The 22,292-nt window shown below is 36.1% G+C and overlaps 2 protein-coding genes and 1 pseudogene across 2 annotated transcripts; 2 read left to right on the plus strand and 1 right to left on the minus strand.

Annotated features, from left to right (window-relative positions):
• Window positions 1-93: 93 nt before the first annotated feature.
• LOC141840873 (phosphate transporter PHO1 homolog 1-like) lies at window positions 94-4,027 on the plus strand. The gene is made up of 14 exons (XM_074728960.1): window positions 94-324; window positions 501-801; window positions 912-1,305; window positions 1,386-1,434; window positions 1,521-1,592; window positions 1,680-1,809; window positions 1,893-2,013; window positions 2,104-2,353; window positions 2,539-2,643; window positions 2,722-2,766; window positions 2,853-3,005; window positions 3,091-3,369; window positions 3,547-3,683; window positions 3,765-4,027. Exons 1-14 carry the CDS (start codon window positions 94-96, stop codon window positions 3,850-3,852), a joined length of 2,355 nt encoding a protein of 784 aa, XP_074585061.1. The 3' UTR covers window positions 3,853-4,027.
• Window positions 4,028-5,511: 1,484 nt separating this feature from the next.
• Window positions 5,512-7,002, minus strand: LOC141848260 (uncharacterized). Its single transcript, XM_074736316.1, has 2 exons — window positions 6,762-7,002; window positions 5,512-6,681 (listed from the first exon to the last, which is right to left on the minus strand). Exons 1-2 carry the CDS (start codon window positions 6,966-6,968, stop codon window positions 5,512-5,514), a joined length of 1,377 nt encoding a protein of 458 aa, XP_074592417.1. The 5' UTR covers window positions 6,969-7,002.
• A 2,409-nt stretch (window positions 7,003-9,411) lies between these two features.
• On the plus strand, window positions 9,412-12,108 carry LOC141824038 (mitogen-activated protein kinase 12-like; annotated as a pseudogene).
• Window positions 12,109-22,292: the final 10,184 nt, after the last annotated feature.

Genomic DNA, 22,292 nt, shown 5'->3' on the forward strand with positions numbered 1-22,292 from the left:
AGATATATGCATATATATATACCTTCCATTGGCCCTTCTGCAAACACTCACCATCGCGCCGCTTGGTTAGAAGCATAGTGGATTGAGGGAGTGATGGTGAAATTCTCCAAGCAGTTTGAGAGCCAGTTGGTGCCGGAATGGAAGGAGGCCTTTGTGGATTACTGGCAGCTCAAGAAGGACGTCAAGAGAATGTGTCTCTTTAATGCTAACAATGAGCTCGACAACAGTAAACCCCAGCTTGCGTATGCCCGGAGGCTGGTTTCTGAACTGAGGAAACTACATCTCTTTGGCCTCGATAGGCACAAAGAGCATGAAGCTATTCAGGCATATCGTTTTCTACTACCTCCTGTGCTTCTCATTTCTTGCACCTTTTTTTATTCTCACTTTCTGATTGCATTCCATGCATTTCTACTTCTTTCAATATTGAAGATGAGTCTTTTTTTTTTCTCTCATCTTGTTTCTGCTCCATTTTGACGTGTCTCTTGGGGGTAATGATTCAGGTTCACAAGAAGCTCACAGGCTCGGAAAGCAGGGATGTCATGTATGAAACCGAGTTGCTCGAGCAATTCGCAGTCACTGATGCAGCAAGAGAGTTTTTCGCGCGGTTAGACCTTCAGCTGAACAAAGTGAACAAGTTCTACAGCGCCAAGGAAAAAGAGTTCCTTGAGAGGGGAGAATCTCTCAAGAAACAGATACAGATCCTCCTCGAGCTCAAGGCCGCTCTCAAGAACCAGAGAAGGAGAATCTCCTCGTCTAATGATGCAATGGATGATTCTTCCATTTCTTGCTCCATTTCATGCGGTGACAATACTACGTTGCCTATATATATATATATATATATATTTCTTGAGATAAGATATACGGCGTCGTATTCAAGTTTTTTATTATTGTATTTTGGTAATTTGTAATAGAAGAAGAGTCGACAAGGGGCGCCATAGTTGAAGAGGAACAAGACCAGCCGCAAGAGATCCTATCGAGTGCATCAGAGAGGAGTGAGTTCCGGTGCTCCGACTCTGGCGACTTGGCAAAGTCCCAACTGGAAGAAGTCAAGCTAAGGAGTCTCCCAGCCGGGGTATTCAGCTGCCATGGCAAAAACCTAAAGATCAAGATACCCCTGACCACCCCTTCAAGGACATTCTCTGCCTTGGCTCATTTGTTTATGGAGGACTTTGGTGGTAGCCAAACAAGAAGGTGTGGCCCTCACAAGCTTAACATCAACAAGACCAAGCTTCACCATGCAGAGAAGATGATCAAGGGAGCTTCCATTGAGCTCTACAAAGGACTAAACTACCTCAAATCCTACCAGTGAGTAACAGGAAAGTTAATATAATTATTTGTATTTAAGTTTGCTTAGAACTTAGATGATGTTTATTTTTTAACTTCAGAACTCTGAACATGTTAGCTTTCGCAAAGATACTGAAAAAGTTTGACAAGGTATTAATTGTTGATTTGAGTCTCTCCCTTTGCTAAGTGTTGAACAATCTACATTTGTGTTAACTATGTTATTTGATCTCTTGCAGGTGACAGGGAAGCAAGTCCTCAACATATACCTCAAAGTGGTTGAGAGCTCCTATTTCAATACCTCAGACATGGTACTTCAACATTTATTTATATAAATACCAAGGTTTTCCTCGAAAAACAGTTTTAGTTCTAAACAAGCAACTCCATAACACCATCAGGCAATAAAGTTGATAGATGAAGTTGAAGAACTTTTTACCAAACATTTTTCTGATGACAATAAGCCTAAGGCAATGAAGTACCTCAAGCCTTATCAGCGGGAAGAATCTCATACTGTTACCTTCTTCATTGGTAACTATCAAAATTCATAAAACATTTTGCTTTACAACTTGAAGTCATCTAGTCTTATGAATATTTCTTATTTGTTCAACCAGGTCTCTTTACTGGATGTTGGATTGCATTGTTCATTGGGTATTGCATAATGGCACACATAGCAGGGATGTACGCTGGGCAATCGGACACTATCTACATGGAAACTGTGTACCCTGTATTAAGGCAAGTATTTTTCTAACTCCAACCTTAAAATTCATCAACTCAATTTAGGTTGATCACTTCAAGCAAATAAATCCAGTTTGTCAATTGCAGCATGTTTAGCCTCTTGTTCCTGCACTTGTTCCTCTATGGATGCAACGTCTTCATGTGGAGGAAGACACGCATCAACTACACCTTCATATTTGAGTTTGCTCCTACCAAAGAGCTCAAGTACAGAGATGTGTTCCTGATATGTGCCACATCCATGGCTGTAACTGTAGCGGCCATGTTTGCACACTTGAGCCTTATTACTAAAGGATACTCTTCCACTCAAATCCAAGCAGTCCCTGGCTTCCTCCTTTTGGTAAATAATTTCATGCTTGCTCATTCTGCAATTTGATACTTATACTTGGAATATTTTGAGCATCGTATAAATTGAGCTACTGTTATTATTTGATGGAATATTTGGATGTTGTGGATAAGGTTAATATTCTTGCCATAATGCAAACAAGAGTTTGAGAATGACAAGATGCTTCCTGTGTCACACAGATGTTCTTGATAGTGCTCTTTTTCCCATTCAATATTATCTACAAATCGAGCCGCTACTGCTTCCTAAGAGTCATTAGGAACATCATCTTGTCCCCTTTATACAAGGTATCTACCTAATTAATGATCAGAAGTTCCCTTCCAAGTTGTCCTTTGTCTAATCCAGTTTCCACTTGCAAATTTCAGGTGGTCATGGTGGACTTCTTCATGGCTGATCAACTTTGCAGCCAAGTAAATATTCATCAATCATCCAAAACTTTTATCTTCAAATTTCTGATTAATTAACCTTACGTTTTGCAAAAAAAAAAAAAAAAAAGGTTCCATTGCTCAGAAACATGGAGTATGTGGCATGCTACTACATAACTGGGAGTTATAAAACACAAGACTATGGGCTTTGCATAAGATCCAAGCATTACAGGGATTTGTCTTATGCTGTCTCCTTTCTTCCTTACTACTGGAGAGCCATGCAGGTTTAGTTTGTTCACTCACTCTCCTCCTTTAAACTTAGATAACCTAATGTCAAATTATGGGCTCTGATATGGTCTGGGCATTCAGTGTGCTAGAAGATGGTTTGATGAGGGAGAGACAAACCACCTGATCAACATGGGGAAGTATGTTTCAGCCATGCTTGCTGCCGGTGCCAAAGTAGCTTATGAGAAGGAGAAGAGTGTAGGATGGCTTGTGATTGTTGTACTAATCTCCAGTGCAGCCACTGTGTACCAACTGTATTGGGACTTTGTTAAGGATTGGGGATTACTCCAATTCAACTCCAATAACCCATGGCTTAGGAATGAATTGATCCTCCGGTGCAAATTTGTTTACTACTTATCGATGGTATGTCTAATCTATTCCTAACTCATGAGATCTCAAATATACTAATCAGAAAGGAGGAATAGATAACGACTAAAACACAAACTACCACGCCATAGTTCAATTCAGAAAATGGCATGGACGGCCTTTGCTCTACTTTTCAGTTTCGCTTAGTCAACAAGGATGTCTCTCATTTTGCAGGCTTTGAACTTTGTTCTGCGGCTCGCTTGGTTGCAAACAGTTCTTCACTACAACTTGGGGAGTTTGGATTACAGAGTGACTTCATTTTTCTTGGCAGCCCTCGAGGTGATTCGACGGGGGCATTGGAATTTCTATAGGTAGACTTTTGAAGAAAACTTCTGCTTTTTTTTTTATTGTTGTTTTCTTTCATTATGTGAGGCTATTGCATACTGTTTCAGGTTGGAGAATGAGCATCTGAACAATGCTGGAAAATTTAGAGCTGTTAAGACAGTTCCACTGCCATTTCATGAAGTGGATGAGGATTAGCAAACCAATAATTAACTCAAGGACTACACGTACCAGTTCAAGCATAATGGAGAATGCCAACTTAACTATCAAGAATTTGTTGATAGGAAGTCAATTCTACCAAGTCGATGTTAAGTGTGCTAGTACACATCAATTCATTCTCGAGGGTATATATATATGGATAAAGAAGCCACCAAGGATCATGTTCCATGGTGTCCCTCCTTTAATTTTGCTGATCAGTTTTCCAGTCGTCCTCATTAGGTTAATTTTATCAAAATGCCCCCCAAAGTTTGGTGACTTTTTAAAAAATATTCCCTAAGATTTTCAAACTTCTATACTTAACATATCTAAAAAAGCTTACTATGCAAAATATACATATAAAGAATGAACGCCCATACAAAATATATACGAGCATGTATGCAAAATATACACAAGTACATGGTATATGAAAGGAGTGCAGATACAAAATTTAAACACTTAAAAAAAACTTATACATATGCTATAAAAAAATCAGTGCACAAGTTGAGTGAATACATAAAATTAAAGGTTATTTTGGTAAATCATCGATTTTATTACTTTTATTATAATTATTTAATCAATTGATCATGTGTATTCATCATCCGATTAATGTAGTGTCGTGTAACAGTGATTTCAAGTATTCTTTGGATAAAAGTTTTAAATACTTATGGCATTAATATTTTTAATTATTACATACTCATATAACTCTAAAACATTATTTTTCTCATCTCCATTTTTATTCAAGGTAATTCTCTTCATCATTTTTTACTAAAATAGGTGGATATTGTAAAAAGAAAAAGTTGCATATTTATATTTTATTATTACTACAATTACAATTATGAAATTTGATTAATTTTTTAAATTTGTTTCAATAAAATTATTTTTTTATTTGAATTTACATTTTTTTATTTATAAAATTTGTATTTATTTAAATATTTTGATAAAACATCTAAGAGCTCCAATATAATCAAAATATTATCCATAGTTATATTTAATTTTTAAAATTTTACCTTTAGTGTTTAATATTATAAAATATTACTCAGAGTTACTTGCTAATTCTATTTGTTTTCTCATTAAAACTTAAAGAATTTTCTAATAAAATAACAAATAAAAAGAATTTACCTATTTAATTAAGATTTATTTTAACAATATCAAAATTTTAATAGTATATAGTAAAGTTAATTTAATATTATGATCCCATATAAAATAATTCTCTTATTCATATTTTAAATTTATCTCACAATGCACAAACGTGATACAAGAATTTGTTTTTTGTTTTGTTTTTGTTTTTTTAATTATCTTTTTAATTTTCCTTTGGCGATCTGCTCACTATCACTGAAAATTCCAGCCTGATCATTAATTCTTGTGGTCCTTCACTTAAATGCACAGTTGATTTTCTACGTGGCATTTCCATGCATATAGAGCATTAGGCATCGGTCAGACTTCATGCAATAATTGTCCTAGTTCTACAAAAACATTCACAATTTTTTTATAAAAGATTATGGGTAAATCTCGTGTAAATTTGAGTACCACATGAATCAAGCAAAAGAAAATTCCTCATGTGGTCTCTCATGACTAGGTTCAATCCTCAAATTGGACTATTGAGTGAAAAACAAAACAAAAACAAGCATGCAAGTATAGATCGATGCATAATCAAAGTATCTATAATAATAAGATCAAAGCAATCACAACCAACAGCTCTTGAACAGCTACCCCCAACCAAACGCTAATTGAAGAAGCTGGAAAACTAAGGGAAATCAACACGCTTGAACTTTGATCCATGATCCTTCCCTTTCCCTTGCCTTGAGGATCTGCTGATTTCTCCTGTTTGCATTCTCCTACTGAACTGTGAGGATTCCCACCAAAAGCAAACCTCCTCCCCATCCTTCTGTGGAACGCTTCAGAAAACATGAGCTCCCCTGCCAAATTGTTGCCGTTGAGATAGAGAGCAGTGAGGGCTGGCAAATCTGCAAGTTTGGTGGGCACACAGCCGGAGAGGTTGTTGTTATCCAGTGCAAGAAACCTCAACTTTTTCACCCTCATAATTGACTCCGGAATCTCTCCACTAAGATTTGTGTTGGAGAGGTCCAACGTAGAGAGATTTGTGAGCCTTCCCCAGTCAATTCCCATCAAGTTTCCACCCAACGGGTTGTTGGACAACAGCAAGTCTTGGAGCGAGACAATGTCGTGAAGTGCTTGAGGGAGGCCTTGTGAGAAATTGTTACTCCTGAGGTCAAGCAGAGTGAGGCTCTTCAGCTGTCCGAGCTCTTGCGGAAGGCTGCCATGGAGGAAGTTATCACTCAGGTCTAGCTTTAGAAGCGAAGTCATCGCACCGAGCGACAAGGGAAGAGGGCCAGTTAGGGAGTTCCTGCTCATGTCGAGGATCAACAACTCACTCAATTTGTTTCCAATGGAGGCTGGAATTTGACCAGACAAGTGGCTTCCTGCAAGTGCCAATCTCTTGAGTTGCAGGAGATGGCCGAGTTCTTGAGGCAAATTTCCAGATAAAGAGTTGTCGACCAGCACCAGAGATTGCAGTTTGGTCAGCCGGGTGATGTTGGCAGGGATTTCTCCAACAAGGCCTGGATTTGATCTGAACTCCAGCGTCTCCAAGCTTGAAGCGAGCTTCTCCCAGTGACTGGAGGGGATGGAGGTCTTGTGGTGTGAAGAGAGGAAGCAACCAAAGAAGGAGAGGCTCTTCAGATGCTTGAACTCAAAAAGAAGAGGACTCAAGGATGCATCCTCTGAGCATTCAAGAGAGTCGTCTAGGATTGAGCCGAAGGTTAAGCCAGTGACGTGCCATTTTCCGTCATAAACATCGCATGAAACTCCCTGCATTTAGATACAGAAACAGTCCTAAGAAATTTCAACAGAGGAGACGGAAAAAAAGTGAAAATTTGTATGCCTGGAACCTGTATCTGAGTCCACCCACAGGGATCTGGATACAGCTCTGAACCATTCCACCATTTGCCAATCAGGTCTTGGATCAACAAATATAGAGCTTCTTGCTCTGCTCTCAGCATGGGAGCTGCAGAATCTTCCTGCTCATTTGATAATGAGACATGGAACACCAGGAAAGAGAGCAGAAGAAGGACAAAGTTTGAAGTTCCTCTTCTCATTTTATGACAATGAGACTGAGCTTGACAAAACAGTGCTCACAAGAAGTGGAACGAGAATCGTGAAGTAGCACTTGCAACTTTGAAGACCATCAAAAACCGAAAAAAAAAAAAAAGATGCTTAGAGGAGCTCAAGGCGTCCTCTTTGCATCTGTCTTGCCCTCAGATACCAGAAGAAGAAGGTATTAATGTAAGAGAACTCTCCAATTACTCCATGAGCCAAAAGCTAGCAAAAAGAATATGGTTTCTCAATGTGCAAAGAAGGATGAGTTGAGGGTAAGCGAGAGAGAAAGAAATGGGAGGATGTCAGGATACAGAAGTATAATCAAAGTGAAATTTGTTCTACATGAATAAAAATAATGATACGAGCAGGATTCATAACCGTGAAAGAAAGGGTGATGTGGATAAATTACTGCAGAGCAGAGGATCGACTTAAACTGTAATTCTTTTTTTTTTACTGTTTCCCCATTGCATTGGTTTGGAGGTGAAGATGACATCGAGTAGGGATGTGAATTAGTTGGAGGAGATTCAACAGTAGGTTTTTGCAGCTTTGTTGGGGGGACCAACCTACAACCATGTGATCCATGAAAGAGGGTGCAGGCGTGGGTTCCATTTCTATTTTACCTTGTCTTTCTCCTCTTTTGCAAATGGCACAAGATTATAGGACATCTTTTGAGCAGTGTTTTCAAATCCGCACTAATTAATTGGACCAACTTAAGCACTTCGTGTTTAATGACGACAATTACTCGTTGGCACTGCACGTTGACGTCCTCGTTTTATTAACAGTGTAATATCTGTGGCATTGTCTGCCCATTCATCCAATCAACATGATGAGTTGCTTTCGCTCCTCTTCCCCTTCCCATCATTGGGACCTGTTGGGCTTTTGCCTACACAATTTAGATGATTAGGGTTTTTTTTTTACACTCATCAGTACTGAAATCGTCTGGCCAATTATAAATGGCAGGACGCAAACAAACTAAAGTGATATGGACCATTTTAGGAGCATCTACTTTATCTTGCGCCAGAGGAATCAGAAAGCTAGCAATCCTCTTGGTAATGAATCAGCAGCTTTGGGAGGCATAACAGAATCGAGCACTCAGCCATAGATAGTGGCTAAAGAATGAGAGTCTAAGAAAGCTAGGGCGGTTCGGGACCGAACCGGGCTATAAACGCAACCCCTTTTTAGTATTTGTGAACATTTCATAGTGAAAATCCTCAAGCATTGTCATGAAACCCTCATCCTCCTCTTTAACTTGTTGTTTATATACTAAATATTTAATTAACACCGATTAATTTTGAGATGGACAATCTAATTCTACCTTCCATCTCCCAATTAAACTCAAGAAGTGAAATGTGGCTCTTGATGTGGCACTCTAACATAATTAATTATTCAAACATTGTATATATGCACTACATGAATTTTAAACTCTAATTGTTTGAGAAAAATATTTTAATTTTTATCATAAAAAATAAAAATAAATAAATCTAACATCGTAGTCTAAGATGTTTGAATTAAGGCATTCACCATCAAATTTTTTGGAGATGTTGGTTAATTATCTTAACTTTCATTGTTGGATGCCATAATCATGTGAATTTAGCAAATATTTAAATTACTAGATCACGATCCAAAAGTAATAATTCAATTAAATTAGGTTATTTAAATTTTCGTTTCAAATTATACAGTTTCATTTAAATCTCATGGTGCACTGTCCATTCAATTTCGCTGAGTTAGATATTTAAAAAAAAACAAAAATGAAAAGAAAATTCCTATTCCCGAAATTAAGAAAGTGTTTTTTTCCCACAAGGAATTGAACCAGAACCTTTATGCATTTTATAAAAACACGAAATTGAACCGAACGTTCAAAATACAAATCGATGAAAGGAATAGAAGATTTAAAGAGAAGTATAATTATGCAATAAAAGTTAATCTTATTATTTGGAATATCAAAAATAAAGAATTTACAAAGAGTTAGGAATGAAATCCAGAGATCTTCAGAGGATATAGTATAAAGAATTTTATACTATATTTGGATATAATTTATCCAATTGTGAAGGGTAACAAATAAATATATATGAGATAGAGATCTTCAGAGGATGAGCACTGAACAGCCGAATGCGGCTGCGAGGGTTGGAGAGAGCAAAAGAGAAGAGAGAGAGGGAGGGAGGGGTGCTAGTATTCGATGCAGCGATCGCAAGGTGTCCCACTGTCTGATCTACGGCGCCTGAGTCCCGGGTCGCGTCCTAGCCGCCGCTGACGCCGTCTTTATATGGGGGGAGGAGCAACTGTGGGCAGAGTCCGTCGCTGGTTCCATCGCGGATCGCATAGATCTTCCGTCACCTGTCTCCTGGACGAGTCCGGCGAGGTGGGCGACGGAGACGAGCTCCGGATCATCGAAGACTTGGACCTCATCGGCCTCTCCTACATCTGAGTCGCAAGCGCTTTAAGATGCCGCCGATTGAACAACCCTACAAGAAGGTATTCTCGGTTTCCCGTCCGATGGAAAAGCTTTGACCTTTACTGCGGCTGAAGATAGTTGAGTGAGATAGGACTTCATATTTAAATCAAAGGTTTTGATTCTTGAGTAACTGAAAACAACTAATGTTGAATCCCAGATCTTTGCCTGCTTAATTTTTTTCCTTTTTTTTTAATGTTCATGTGCAAAATGTTAAACATGTATTGGGGCTGTTGCATTTCTTCTACGTTCACTTTGATGTCATAGATTCGCAATTGAAAAAGCAAGGAGATACCTTAGTAGCATGCGGAGAAAGCAACCAGTTCCTTTGTCACAGAAATTCCCAAATGTAGATCCATTGGCACTTCATTTACTAGAGGGTCTAGTAGCATTTGATCAAAAAGATAGACATACTGCAGAATAAGTAAGATCTGTTTCTCTCTTAGCTTATTAACAATGGTACATTCAGGTTAAACATGAAAGAAACTGATTGACTATTTGTTTATTTAGTTGATACTTATACTGGTTGATTTTCAGGCTTTAGCAGAACCATACTTTCGGGGTCTTGCAAATGTAGACAGGGACTATTAACGCAACCAATCTCCAAACTTGAATTTGAATTTGAAAAGAGGAAATTGACAAAGGATGATGTAAGAGGACTAATATACAGAGAGGTACACCACCAAATACTGATATATCTTTATTGCTCTTCTCTTGCTCAAAGTTGGTCCATGTTTAACATTTCCTACCTGGCTTTCCTTTCGGGAAGGAAACAGATTTTGGAGTATCATCCGCTAATGCTACAGGAGTGTCTTCAAGGTGGAGAACAGACTAGCTTCATGTACCCTAGGTGTGGTTTTTAAACAACTAAAACAGGGTATAAACTGAAGGGCAACATCTTTTCCTTCTATGAAGAGGAATATTATAGACTTAGATCATAAAGCAGTGGCATGATATCAATGTTTACTTCACATATATTGATAATTGACATATATGTATGATATTAGAGAGTAATTTTCTTCAACATGTTTCTCTTCCTATATATGGTCTTGATTCAATAATCTTGGATTTGTTTTGAGCTAGATTGTCAATTTGTTGCTCTGTCTTTCAGATCGATATTCCATATTGTCTTAATGAAGAAAAATAACGGATTTGATAAAGATGTTTTTCCTCTTTCATATTCTTATCAAACAAAAACTTGTTGACATTTATAGGGAAGCTCACAAATGTTGTATGATAAGATAGACCATGCTTTCCAGATATGTAGTTCATTCGCATGGTTTGGTGAAATTCTTCCTGAATTTTTGCTATACTCTGGCGCCATTTATTGTTTCATGAATCATCAATCGCTTTGAACTACTGGTATCTTACAATCTTTGATATCTGCGGAACAGTGGAGTTGATGCGTTTAAACACCAATTTGCCCATCTTGAAGAGCATTATGGCAAGGGTGAAAGAAGTACTCCACTCCAACGACAACATGCATCTTTACCTAGGTAATGTTCATTTATAAACTGTTAATTCTGAGTTAGTGGTCCATTTAACCATGCTACCATGCTGTATATAAATTGGTTATGCAGGGCATCCGAATTTGATATTAATTCCATTTTGTTTATATGAATTTTGTTTTATTGTGACAGAGAGAGGGTTTGTGCACCAAAAATTGAAATTAATGACCAAAATAATGATTTTGAGAAGGGAACTGCAGAATCTGTTGCCAGAACCACCCTTCAAAACCCTCCCAAGTCACAACAAGAACCAGAGAAAATATTAACCATGGAAGATGGTTCAGACACCAAATTCAAGTGCTTGTAGCTTGCTGAAGAGTGCTAGTACTAGTCCCAAGTGTGGAGACGTCAAAGGAAAATTAGATATAGAGGTAAGTGGTATTCTAATTTCCTATCTGAAAATGGAAAGGTTAGTCATATTTTAATCATGGTTAAAATATAGTAGAATTGGCAATCCATGTGGCTTAGTTTGCCAAGGCTTCTTATGCAATATTATTATGGTAGGCATGGATGATGATGGTTTTGACATCATGTCAACTGGGTGATTCATGATTGTTAGTAAAATTGCTGCAGATACACCTTGATCAGTCTATCCAATATGTAAAAGTATATTAAAAATCAGCTCATGTTTGACATTTTATAGGTTGACTTAGAGGTAGCTTGACCATTATGGATTTGTTGTACTGGATATATTGAAAGTTGACAGGATTGTTTGGTCCTACTTCTAAACTGAACTAACATGGTTATATCAGTTGTGCTCGTGCTACTATGGCTTGGATAGCAAATTTTGTTTCCTTCAGGCAAGTTATCAAGGGGAAACATTATGTGCTAGGAAAGAGTGCTGATACTGGATGTTTTATCTGTCTTGATATTTCAGGAAGAAGCGATACCAGAACACAGATGTGACAGTTAATGGGTTTCATAAGGTCAGAGAATTGTGTGCCTACTTCGCCATGAATGCTAATTGAGAATACTCAGGTTCAAGGACGACATCTCCAGGGGTTGATTTGCTTGCTATGTTCTATCATTGGGTGTCTGAAACTTGAAAAGATCAGGTTTTACACCACGCGTTAGTTGTTTTACCAGATATCTTTTGAACACTGCTAGTTCTTCCCTTTGCTTTAATTGATGATTTAATCCGTATTAATCATTTGAAATTTGTCTGGCTTCAAGGTATTGTGGAAGAACAACCCTCCTAACAGAATCAACCACTTTATATACACCATTTGTGTTTTGACACTTGAAGAGTTTGAATCCCACCTAAGGATCATGAGCAAGATAGCATTAATCATGGCTTCTTTGTCGTTGAATTTGCTCAGGTTAAAAGCGGCTCATGGGCGGTACTAGGCAAATGGGAATACCTAGCGTTCCATGCTCGCAACCGCAGCACAGTGATGCGAACGACTCCGTGGTATACGTAGCCAAACAGCCCCAAGGCAGAGGGCCGTGGGCATCCTATTGAGTTGCCCTTCACAACTAATCTCATCATAAGCTCATCTCTCATTTTTTTGCCTTGCTTCAGAACCTTCTTCTCTGAGGAATAGGTTCTTGCAGAGTAATAGGAAGAGGATGGTGATTTCCTAACTCATCGAGGGCAAGTACATAGAAGTATTGTTGGCTCGGAAAAATTGAAATGGTTGCCTTCTCTTGAAGTTTCGCTCGGAAAAATTGAAATGGTTGCTTCTTTTGAAGTTTCGGGATCGTATTCACACTCTAACTTAAATCTGTGGGTGAAATTGTGGTTCTAGTGACTGTTCAAGCTCGTGCAATTCGCAAATCCAAGATACCTTTCTCCTAATTGAAAATTGATTCATCCAGAGCCAATTTCAAGAGTGCATTCTAGCATGTAAGTCTACAACATCTCCATTCAACATCAAATCTCAAGACAAATCTGTATGTGACTTTAGAGGCACTCACCCAGATTACAGACGATCCTCTGTCGTCTAGTTTGAACTATCAGTTATCCTATATCGATTAAAATATCAATTCACTGAAAACGATCACACAAGGACAGTCATTTCAGATCATTAATCGGAAATCCTGCACACTACTTTTGACCATTAGTAATGATGCGATCGCGCCCCACAATCACGCATGGCTGTATCACCAAAAGTTCTTGAAGCAACAATACAAACACGTAGACACAGAAAATACAAAGTAAATCAAGGCGAGTAACTTTGCCTCGGTGAGAAGAACTTTTCCCGGCAGTATCCAGCAAAACAAAATCAGTTTTTCACCATTTTTAAACTTCTGTTGACAGGTCCATTGGTTTTGCTGCCGGAGTAAACCAAGGTGGACTCCAGCAGCCAAAAAAAAAAACAAAAGACATTGAATTAAAAAGAGGGAAGAAAAAATGACACTACCTAGTTTAGGACGGACAATGGAAGTTAGTTAGGAAGGATGCCACAAATCCCTTCTTCCATCAAATTCGTTCCTCCAAAAATAGGTGGAAATGGAGAGAGAAGGAATTTAGTGTGAGTTTTCCATCTACACACTAACATGTTTTGTTTTGTTTATTTTGTTCCCCTTCTTGGAGTAAAGCACTCATCTTCTTCTCCTTTGAGCATATGATAAAGCTACAAGATTCCAACACAGGGTTGAATAAAACTACTTGAATATAAATTGCGTAATTGACTATATTTATTTTTTGCTTTCACTCCTGCATTTTCTTTATTATCTTCTCTTATAGTCAATTCCCAAGGAGATAAATAGCCCCAAAGGCCCTACTTACTATAATTAAGTTCTAATCCGCCTGTATATAATATAAGTACCTCTGCTATGCCTCTTTGTGAGTCGAAAATAGACCCAAAGGCTAAGGAGATAAATAGCCCCAAAGGCGTAGAATAAACCATCTTACTAAAAAGGAAATACCTCTGCTATGCAGAGAAGATAAATAGCCTTTGGGTCTATTTTCGACTCTAAGGAGGCGTGGCAGAGGTACTTATCTTATATTATATACAGTTAGTCTACGCCAAAGGGGCTATTTATCTCCTTAGCCTTTGGGGCTATTTACGACTAATCCGAATCTCCTGCATTTCTCTACAACTATAATTTGATCTCAATTTAGATTTATTTTAGGCCATAATCTGAGTGGTATAAAGAATAGAATCAGATATTGAATTCCAGTTTTGATCTAGTAGCTGCCGGACCCAATGAGCTGGGCAATATAGGGACATAGCATTGTGCGGGACCTGCCCGAGCCGCTGCAGCAGTGAAAGAAAAGATCAGGAATTCATGCCCATATTAATATATACAATTGAGGCCTGTATATAATATAAGTTCCATTGAAGATCAAAATCAGTCTCAACTGTATATATTAGGGTGCGTAACAAATGCAACTCGAACTGTTCAAAACGAAACTATTGAAGAAGCGCTCAAGCGTGAAAGAAAGAATTTGTTTGTGCATCAATTTACTATATTATAAGGCGCTCTAGGAGCCCTGTATATATATTTGAGGAATAATTAAAACTATAGATGATACAATCAAAAAAGAATTTTGATTTTCACTCATTTTTCTTTTGGAAGATAAATATGAATTAAAATGAATTCTAATATGAGACGCGAGGAGAATTGTTGTTGAAGTTCAAATCTCATTTATATTGATGTATAGTAAATTGATGGCAAAGAAAATGGTCGGGATAGCTCAGTTGGTAGAGCTACTGAGTCTAATATTAATTGCACCATCTCTTTCAACATCTTTTCTTTCTCTTTCCTCTCCCCGCTGAACACTTGCATGAGTCCATGGGCTCAACTATCAAAGTTTTGAAGATCTATCCCTGCCCTTAAATTCAAGTAATGGTCTCTTTGAGCTATCTTGCGATACCAACTACTCTTTCTTATATTATATTAATTTCACGTAGCAAACTATTCTTATCTTCACGCGAGGACATTCAAACAAGCCAAGCCTTCTAGCTAAATTTGGATTAAAGAATTGAGGCATGACTTCTTTTCCAGTAGCTATGCCTGAACTGAACCTCGTACAAGACTTTCTTTCCGGCCTTACGCTTCCCAGTCTCGGGAAAAGAATAAGAATAGCTCTTTCGATCAAAGTCGATAAGGATCAAAGTCCAATAGCTAGGGTGGGATTGTCCTCTGTTCTCAACTCGGGAAGGAAATAAGCATGGATTCACCTATTCCAGAAATAAAAGGAATATGCACTTATTCGCTTTTAGGTTTAGCTTTCCATTTAAAATTTTTAAGATTTTAAATCCATTAAAAAAAATCTTTTATTATAATTTTTTCTTTCTTTTATAACTTAATTAAGATTTGGAATCTATATAAACTATTATTAATTAATATTTAGGAAGAAATATTTTTATTTAATGATATTTTGTCGATAATGTTCTTTGTTTCATAATCTTTTGATATTTTTTTGAATTAATATATTTTAAAAGATTAATTTTTGATGTTTAAAATCGATTGACTGAATCAATATTGTCCGTGAGATAATCGTTATCCCTTCCAACGTAATTTAATTGGATCATCAGCCCCTTCTTCATCTCTACACGGCCTGACACCCCTCGAAAGGTCACAATAGGCCCTGTCCTCTCCAACTTGCCAGCTACAGCAACCCCTGAACGAGAAAGGATCCTCATCAAGTGGGATTTCATCGATTTCAATCTCTGATAATTCCTAACAACCGCAACTGTCATATTCGCTTGCCAAAATCGTTCTTAGCCCAATGATCGAAGGTGAGAGGTACACTTGACTAATGGCTCGACCAAGTCAAGTGTACGATTCAATCGATGTCCCCCCTTGATGTCCAACTTTGTGCTGCCGAATTGGCCAACCCTACGTTCTCCACAAGCATGGGGGACGATGTGGCAGGTACAATGGCTAACGTGGCAGGCTTCCCGAGCCACGTAGAGATTCGTCCATATGCTATATAAGAGGTTGTGATTTTGGCTAGTTAATCATCGGAGGAGCTCCGCCGGCAACGTCAATCCTTGTTGGCGCATTTTTGATTCGTCGGATGTCGAAGTTCGATCGATCAGTAGAAGGACGGCCTCAGCTGCGAGGAAGGGCTCTATAAATTCTCTAATTTAATGATTAAGAAAGGAAAGCCCTTTTTTACTTTTTTTTTAAAAAAAAAGTAAAGTGAAATCGATAGGTAAATCATGTGAGAGCCCTTCCAAGTGGCTCCTCTCTTTGATGCCTACCTGTTTAATCAATTAAGCCGTACTTTGTCGCTGTGCGATCCAACGAGTTGAAAAGATGGGAAAGCAACACGTGATTTAAATAAAAGGATTTAATAACACGACATGAGGCGTGTGAAACAAGCAATAGATTAGATTGCAATCGCTCAATTCCAAGGCATATCCTTCTTTATGCTGGCCCACCGCATTTATTTATAGCTTTCCTATAAATATTTTATAAATAAAAGGAATCAGAATATGAAGTTATTACTGTAATAGAATAGCGAATCAATCAACTATCGATACAGCTAAGATGCGAACTTCGGATATTGAACCGGTCTTTTTAAATTCCATCCGATCGAGAAGCAAAAGCAAATTTAGTCGCTTTATGAATGTTTAAAATCATAAAATGAGAACAAACTCTTTTATTATTATTATTATTATTATTTAGTTTTGTTGAATTCATTTATTCCTATCTCGTAATAGGAATTATTGTTATTCAGATTATTTAATGAAATGCGCGGATTAGATGATTGCTAATTCACTAATTTAGCAATGAGTTGAAGGAGTAATCACGATTAGATGTGGCAATGGATACGGATTTAATGGGGATTTTGGGCCCAATCAAGAAGCCCATGCCCATGCAACGCATAATTTCGTCCAGAGCATTTAGTGGGCCTTCTACATCCACCTTGGCAATTCTAAATTTATTGATTAAGAAATAATTAACGGTAAATATTTGATTTTTATGAAATTTTAACATCGTTGTTGATGAATAAAAATAAATAAATTTCTTTTAAACTAAACAAGGCGTAAGGTGTCTCTTTCTCTCCGAGAGTGATTTACAAGTTACATCAACTACATACAAGGAAGAAAAACGAAGTAATAAAAAATATAGGAATATATAAGTGAAAAAAAAATACCTAAGCGTGAATCTTTAATTTAAAACATACCTATCCAAATACTTTCAGGAGCTTAAAATTTATTGAAATAAAAATGTTCAAGAAATAACAAGAGGTTAGATGATTAGGGTACGGTACAATAAACTAAAATGAGTAAGTTTGATATTCAATTAATAAAATTTTGTTTATATTTGTTTAATATATATAAAGTTAATTAATTAAATAAATTTGAATAATTTATTAAACTAAATTGATGCAGTAAAAATCTATCGCTTTTCACTTGACCTCACGACATTTTTCGTATAGATTAGCACGCATCAGAGGGCTCATTGAGAGTCATCTTGGTGAAGTTCATTCGATGTTTAAGTCATCATGGATGCTATAGAATAAAATAAAATAGTAAAAATGTAGAAGGGATAGAGTTTTATGCCAAAAATATCAAGATTCCTTCAGTAAAAAAGGTGGAATCCACCGCCATAGTGGTCTTACATGATCGACCTCACGACCATTGTGAGGAGGTAAATCGAAAAACTGCAGTTGACCATGACGGATTATTCACAACCATTTCAAGCTTAAGTTTAAAAAAATATATATATATTAAAGTTGGTTCTATTAGTAACTCATAGAACTAAATTATGATATGATCAAGAATTAAAATCTCAAATTATAAATATATCCCTACGGGTGCATTGGTAGAAGGGGAATAAATAAGAAGATCATAATTCAAATTTTAATAAGGATGAATATTTTAAAAGTTAAATTTTAATATGTATAAATTATATTTTAAATTTAAAATTGTCTATCTTTAAAATTAGTTGGACTTAGGACACTTAAATTATTTTTAAAAAATTAAACCTCAGAAAAAAAAAGTTAGGCAAACTACGGAGCCTATGGGTTATCACAATTCACATATATCCAAAACTAATGAAATCCCCATCTTTGCTAATTATTATTGTCCTTGATATGCATGGAGAGAGATAATAATTATTGTCCTGATATGCATGGAGAGAGAGAGAGAGAACTTGGTCCGTTAATCAGCATTCTACCACGAACATCATTTTCATAAAGGAGGCAAGAAGCAGAACGACTTGTAAGTCAAAAGATGCTCAGTTAGATAAGCCAACAAATTAAACGATGAGTTTTAAAATGTTATTACGGAACTTGTCCGATCCATTAAATTCGACGATTTATAACTCCTCTAATTTGTCCACGTCTCAAGATTCGTTTCCCGACTCCCAACTCATATTATTTCCACTAAACGACGAATTAAATTCATAGCCGTAATGTTCGGTGCACTTGTAGCACGTCTCCACAAATAGATTGACAACTAGAGAGCTCTCATTGGCAAAAATAAAAAAAAAAAAAAAACAAAAAAAAACCATCATCGTTCGTAGTTGATCTAGACGTCTTCAAAGTAGGAATTATAAGATGATAGTTTGGAGAATAAGACAATTCGAAGAGTAGAAAGTTAGATCAGATAGATATGCAAGAGAGGGAAGATATTCAACAACCCTTCCTAGCTACCGTGTAAACATGTGGGTTGAACAAATAATATTCAATCTATTTAATTTAATTGCCATCGATCCTATTTCTTTTTGAGTATTAGAACACGTAATTGAAAAAGAATTAAAAGAAAAAAAAAAGATAAACAAAGTTGGCAGGATAGACCGAAGGTGCACAATATATATTTTAAAATTATCAGAGCATCTTTAATATGTTTTTATTCATACTTTGTTATCTTAATTCATTAAAGGCACTTAATTTTATTGAAATTCGTTATTCTCGCTTATTTTAAAAAATTCTAACTTTTCAAAAAAATATGTATGAATATTCATCTAATTTGATTAAGTATTATCCAAGTAAAGCTAGGAATGTTTTCGCCATAAATTAAAAAAATAAATGGGTCTAAAAGAAGTAAAGAAATGCAACATTTTGAAAAATGCATATTTGATTTGATAAATGCCACAATATTAAAATAATATTTTTAAAAAGAGAAACATCCATCCACAAATTTAAATTTAGTGCAAAGTCTAGTTAATCTCCCCAAATTATTATTTTTCTTAATTTTTGCTCTCTGTTTTTTAATACAATATTAAAGTTTTTTTATAATAATAGGGAAAAATAAAATCATTTTTATATTAAAATTGTTAACGCTACATGTTGCGTTGCAAGGGTGTAAACATAGTTCAACATCTAAAGTACATGAAAAAGATCATGGGATTAAAAGGATGAAAAGTATCTCCATTTGTATGAGGCCTTTTGGGGAGAGCCCAAGAACAAAGCTATGAGAGTTTAGTCCCAAAGTGGACAATATCATACTATTGTGGAGATATTTTGATTCTATCGATTCTAACAAGTGGTATCAGAGCTAGACCGCTCTTCACCGGACTAACTGCCGGATGAGCCATGATCCAGATCTAACCATGTGGTTTGAACCTTAAACAAAGGAAGTGGGTGATCCCGTGTCTAAATCAAGAGGACTAACACTAGATGAGAAGTCATAGTAGGTCGGGTGGACCGAGGGGCAAAAAGTTCTAGCTGCGACTAGGTGGGAAGTCTCGAGGGACAAAAAGTTCTAACTGCGACTAGGTGAAAAGTCCTAGTATAGGTCGGGTGGATCGAGGGACAAAAAGTCCTAGCTGCGGCTAGGTGGGAAGTCCTAGTAGGTCGGATAGACCGCGGGGCAAAAAATCCTAGTGGGTCGAGGATTCAGATATCAAAAATGACGTTGAGGGAGGATTGTTGGCCGGGTTGCAAGGGTGAGAGAGATTGTTGGGTTGCACCACATATAAAGTACATGAAAAAGATCATAGGATTAAAAGGATGGAAAATATCTTCATTGGTATGAGGTTTTTTGGGAGAGTCCAAGAACAAAGCCATGAGGGGGTTTAGTCCCAAAGTGGACAATATTATACCATTGTGGAGATATTTTGATTTTATCGGTACTAACACTGCATTCATGAGCATTTAATATTATTTAAAAAATATTTTTTCTTTAATATAAATATTTAAAAAATCACAGATGATATATAACTAACATTTTAATACAAACCCTACACGTGTTTCTAACGTGCACATCTAACACAAACTCCTCCCGAGACACGCAATTAATTAAATTAGATTTCAAGGAACATTATAATAAATAGACCAAAAGTCGTTTTCGAACCGGCTTAATTTGGGGCGTGGCACACCATCGGATCGGGTCATTCTTCAAGTGGACCAAGTCCGCATATTAATTAATTGCGGGGAATCAAAGGCAGCTGCGTCAAGAAATGGATTTTGCCGATGAACGATAAACGATAGTGAATTTGTCGTGATAACGTCGGAATGAAAATGCATGTCAGACTTAATTTTTCTTCCTTAGAATTTTGTGGAGTTGACTAACCGTTTATTGTCTAACACCGGCGTTGACCCGTTCTCCGTCTTATTTATTTTGTTTCATTATCAGTGCCATCGCAAATCATATTTTAAAGGATTTTTTTCTATTTGATCCATTTAAAGAATATATATATATATATATAATCTAATTGTTCAAATTTTACCGACTAATTTTGAATATAGAATGTGTTTTTCTTTAATTTATCTTAGCAAATAAATTCAAAGTACAATCTAAATAATAATATTTTATATGTTTATTCCATCTGACTAACTCCTCATTATTTAATATTTATCCTACAGTTCATTTATCCTAAATTTCGGCAAATCAAATAAATAAATTTAGAATGCAGCACGAAATTTAAAATTAAATATGAATGAATCCGCAATAAATATATCTTGAATTATTTTCATAGATTAAATTAGAGTACAACGAACTAAATCAAAAGGCAACTAATTTAAAGTTAAGTCGGAGTAAATATATGAAAAATTTTGAATTCAATAAATTTAAATTTTAAAAATAATTCAACCGTATCTATTTTTAAAAATGACAATTTATTTTTTTTCCTTGCATATTATAATTAATTAAACATTACAAATGGACAATTGTATGTCTGAAAAACATCAAATGTCATCAACTTTTAAATTGTGAAAGTATAAAGTTATGTATTCTTGAAATATATAGATAGATATTATAAATAAATTTAGAAGCAATTTTAGTATTAGTTTTAAAAATGCTTATCGCGAAAATAAAATAATCTGCCTGCCTGCCTGCTTGGTCATGTCGTGAAACTTCCTTTGGCTTACATTTTACCTGCCTAGTCATGTCTCCGATCAACACTCGTACACTCATACGGATATATATATATATGCTCGGGTGGGGATGATAAAATACATAAGTATACAAGAAAAATAAATTATATATATATATATATATATAATTATTATAAATCGAAAAGCATGGGTAGTTTCACATGTAGTCGATTAAAATAAATATAAAGTTGAAAAAACATAGAATAGCTGTAAATATAATGCTGTAAAAGATGAATCAGCTTCGGTATTTTGCTTCTTTACATTGAGAGATAGCAACAAAAAATGTTTAATTTGAACCCCGATTGGTGCTTAATTATGATCGATAGCTTATAATTTTTGTATATTTTAAAATTATTTTATGGTATTTTAAAAATAAAAAAATAATATGACTTACTTCTCATATTGATATTCGAACTAAATTATACATACAAATTTCTTATTGGGCTCGGACAAGAAGCTCAACCTCACTAAATTTTTTTAATAAACAAATTTAATAAGAAAAATAAAGAAAATGGTCGAGCGTAGGCACTCTGCTCCGGTGGTTCTATTCAACCTACCAAGCAAATTGCTTTGGTAGGTGCTCCCCTACCTTGATCCCCGGTTAGGTTATCTGTAAAAAACAAAAAAAAAAAAGCTCGATGTACAAAGTTTCTATCACAATTCCATAGAAACGTCAAATTATATTAATTTATTGTACGTAATATTTTTACGATTTGAATCTCTAATTTTAAAATCATATCATTGCGTCGGACTTCCTTCATTAAAATATTATTAAATTATCAACTAATAATATTAATATTAATTTCTAAACAAAAGAATTAAACTTCCACCAGAAAATCAAAATAGAGCAACGTGCTCGGCTCTTTCTCCCATTTATTTTCGATAGTGTCCAAATAATTGTTTCTATTTCTAGAGTAAATAAAAGCCAGAAATAACTGCCCTACTAATTACGTCTCCTCGCTTCTCAGCGTCACATCGAGGCTACATGCGCCAGCGACCATACGCCAAGCCGCGGACGCCAAATTCGGGCTTCAAATTTGATTCACAACGGACACGTCCGCGATATTGATTTTGGAGAAGTGGGTCAGAGGAAAGCTTGGCGTCCGTGACGGTGACGTTGCAGGTGGGGACGCTCAGAACC

Source organism: Curcuma longa, chromosome 1 (genome assembly GCF_044706935.1).
Source record: "Curcuma longa cultivar G26 ecotype Majalengka, Jawa Barat chromosome 1, ITB_CL_G26_1.1, whole genome shotgun sequence".
Taxonomy (NCBI): Eukaryota; Viridiplantae; Streptophyta; class Magnoliopsida; order Zingiberales; family Zingiberaceae; genus Curcuma; species Curcuma longa.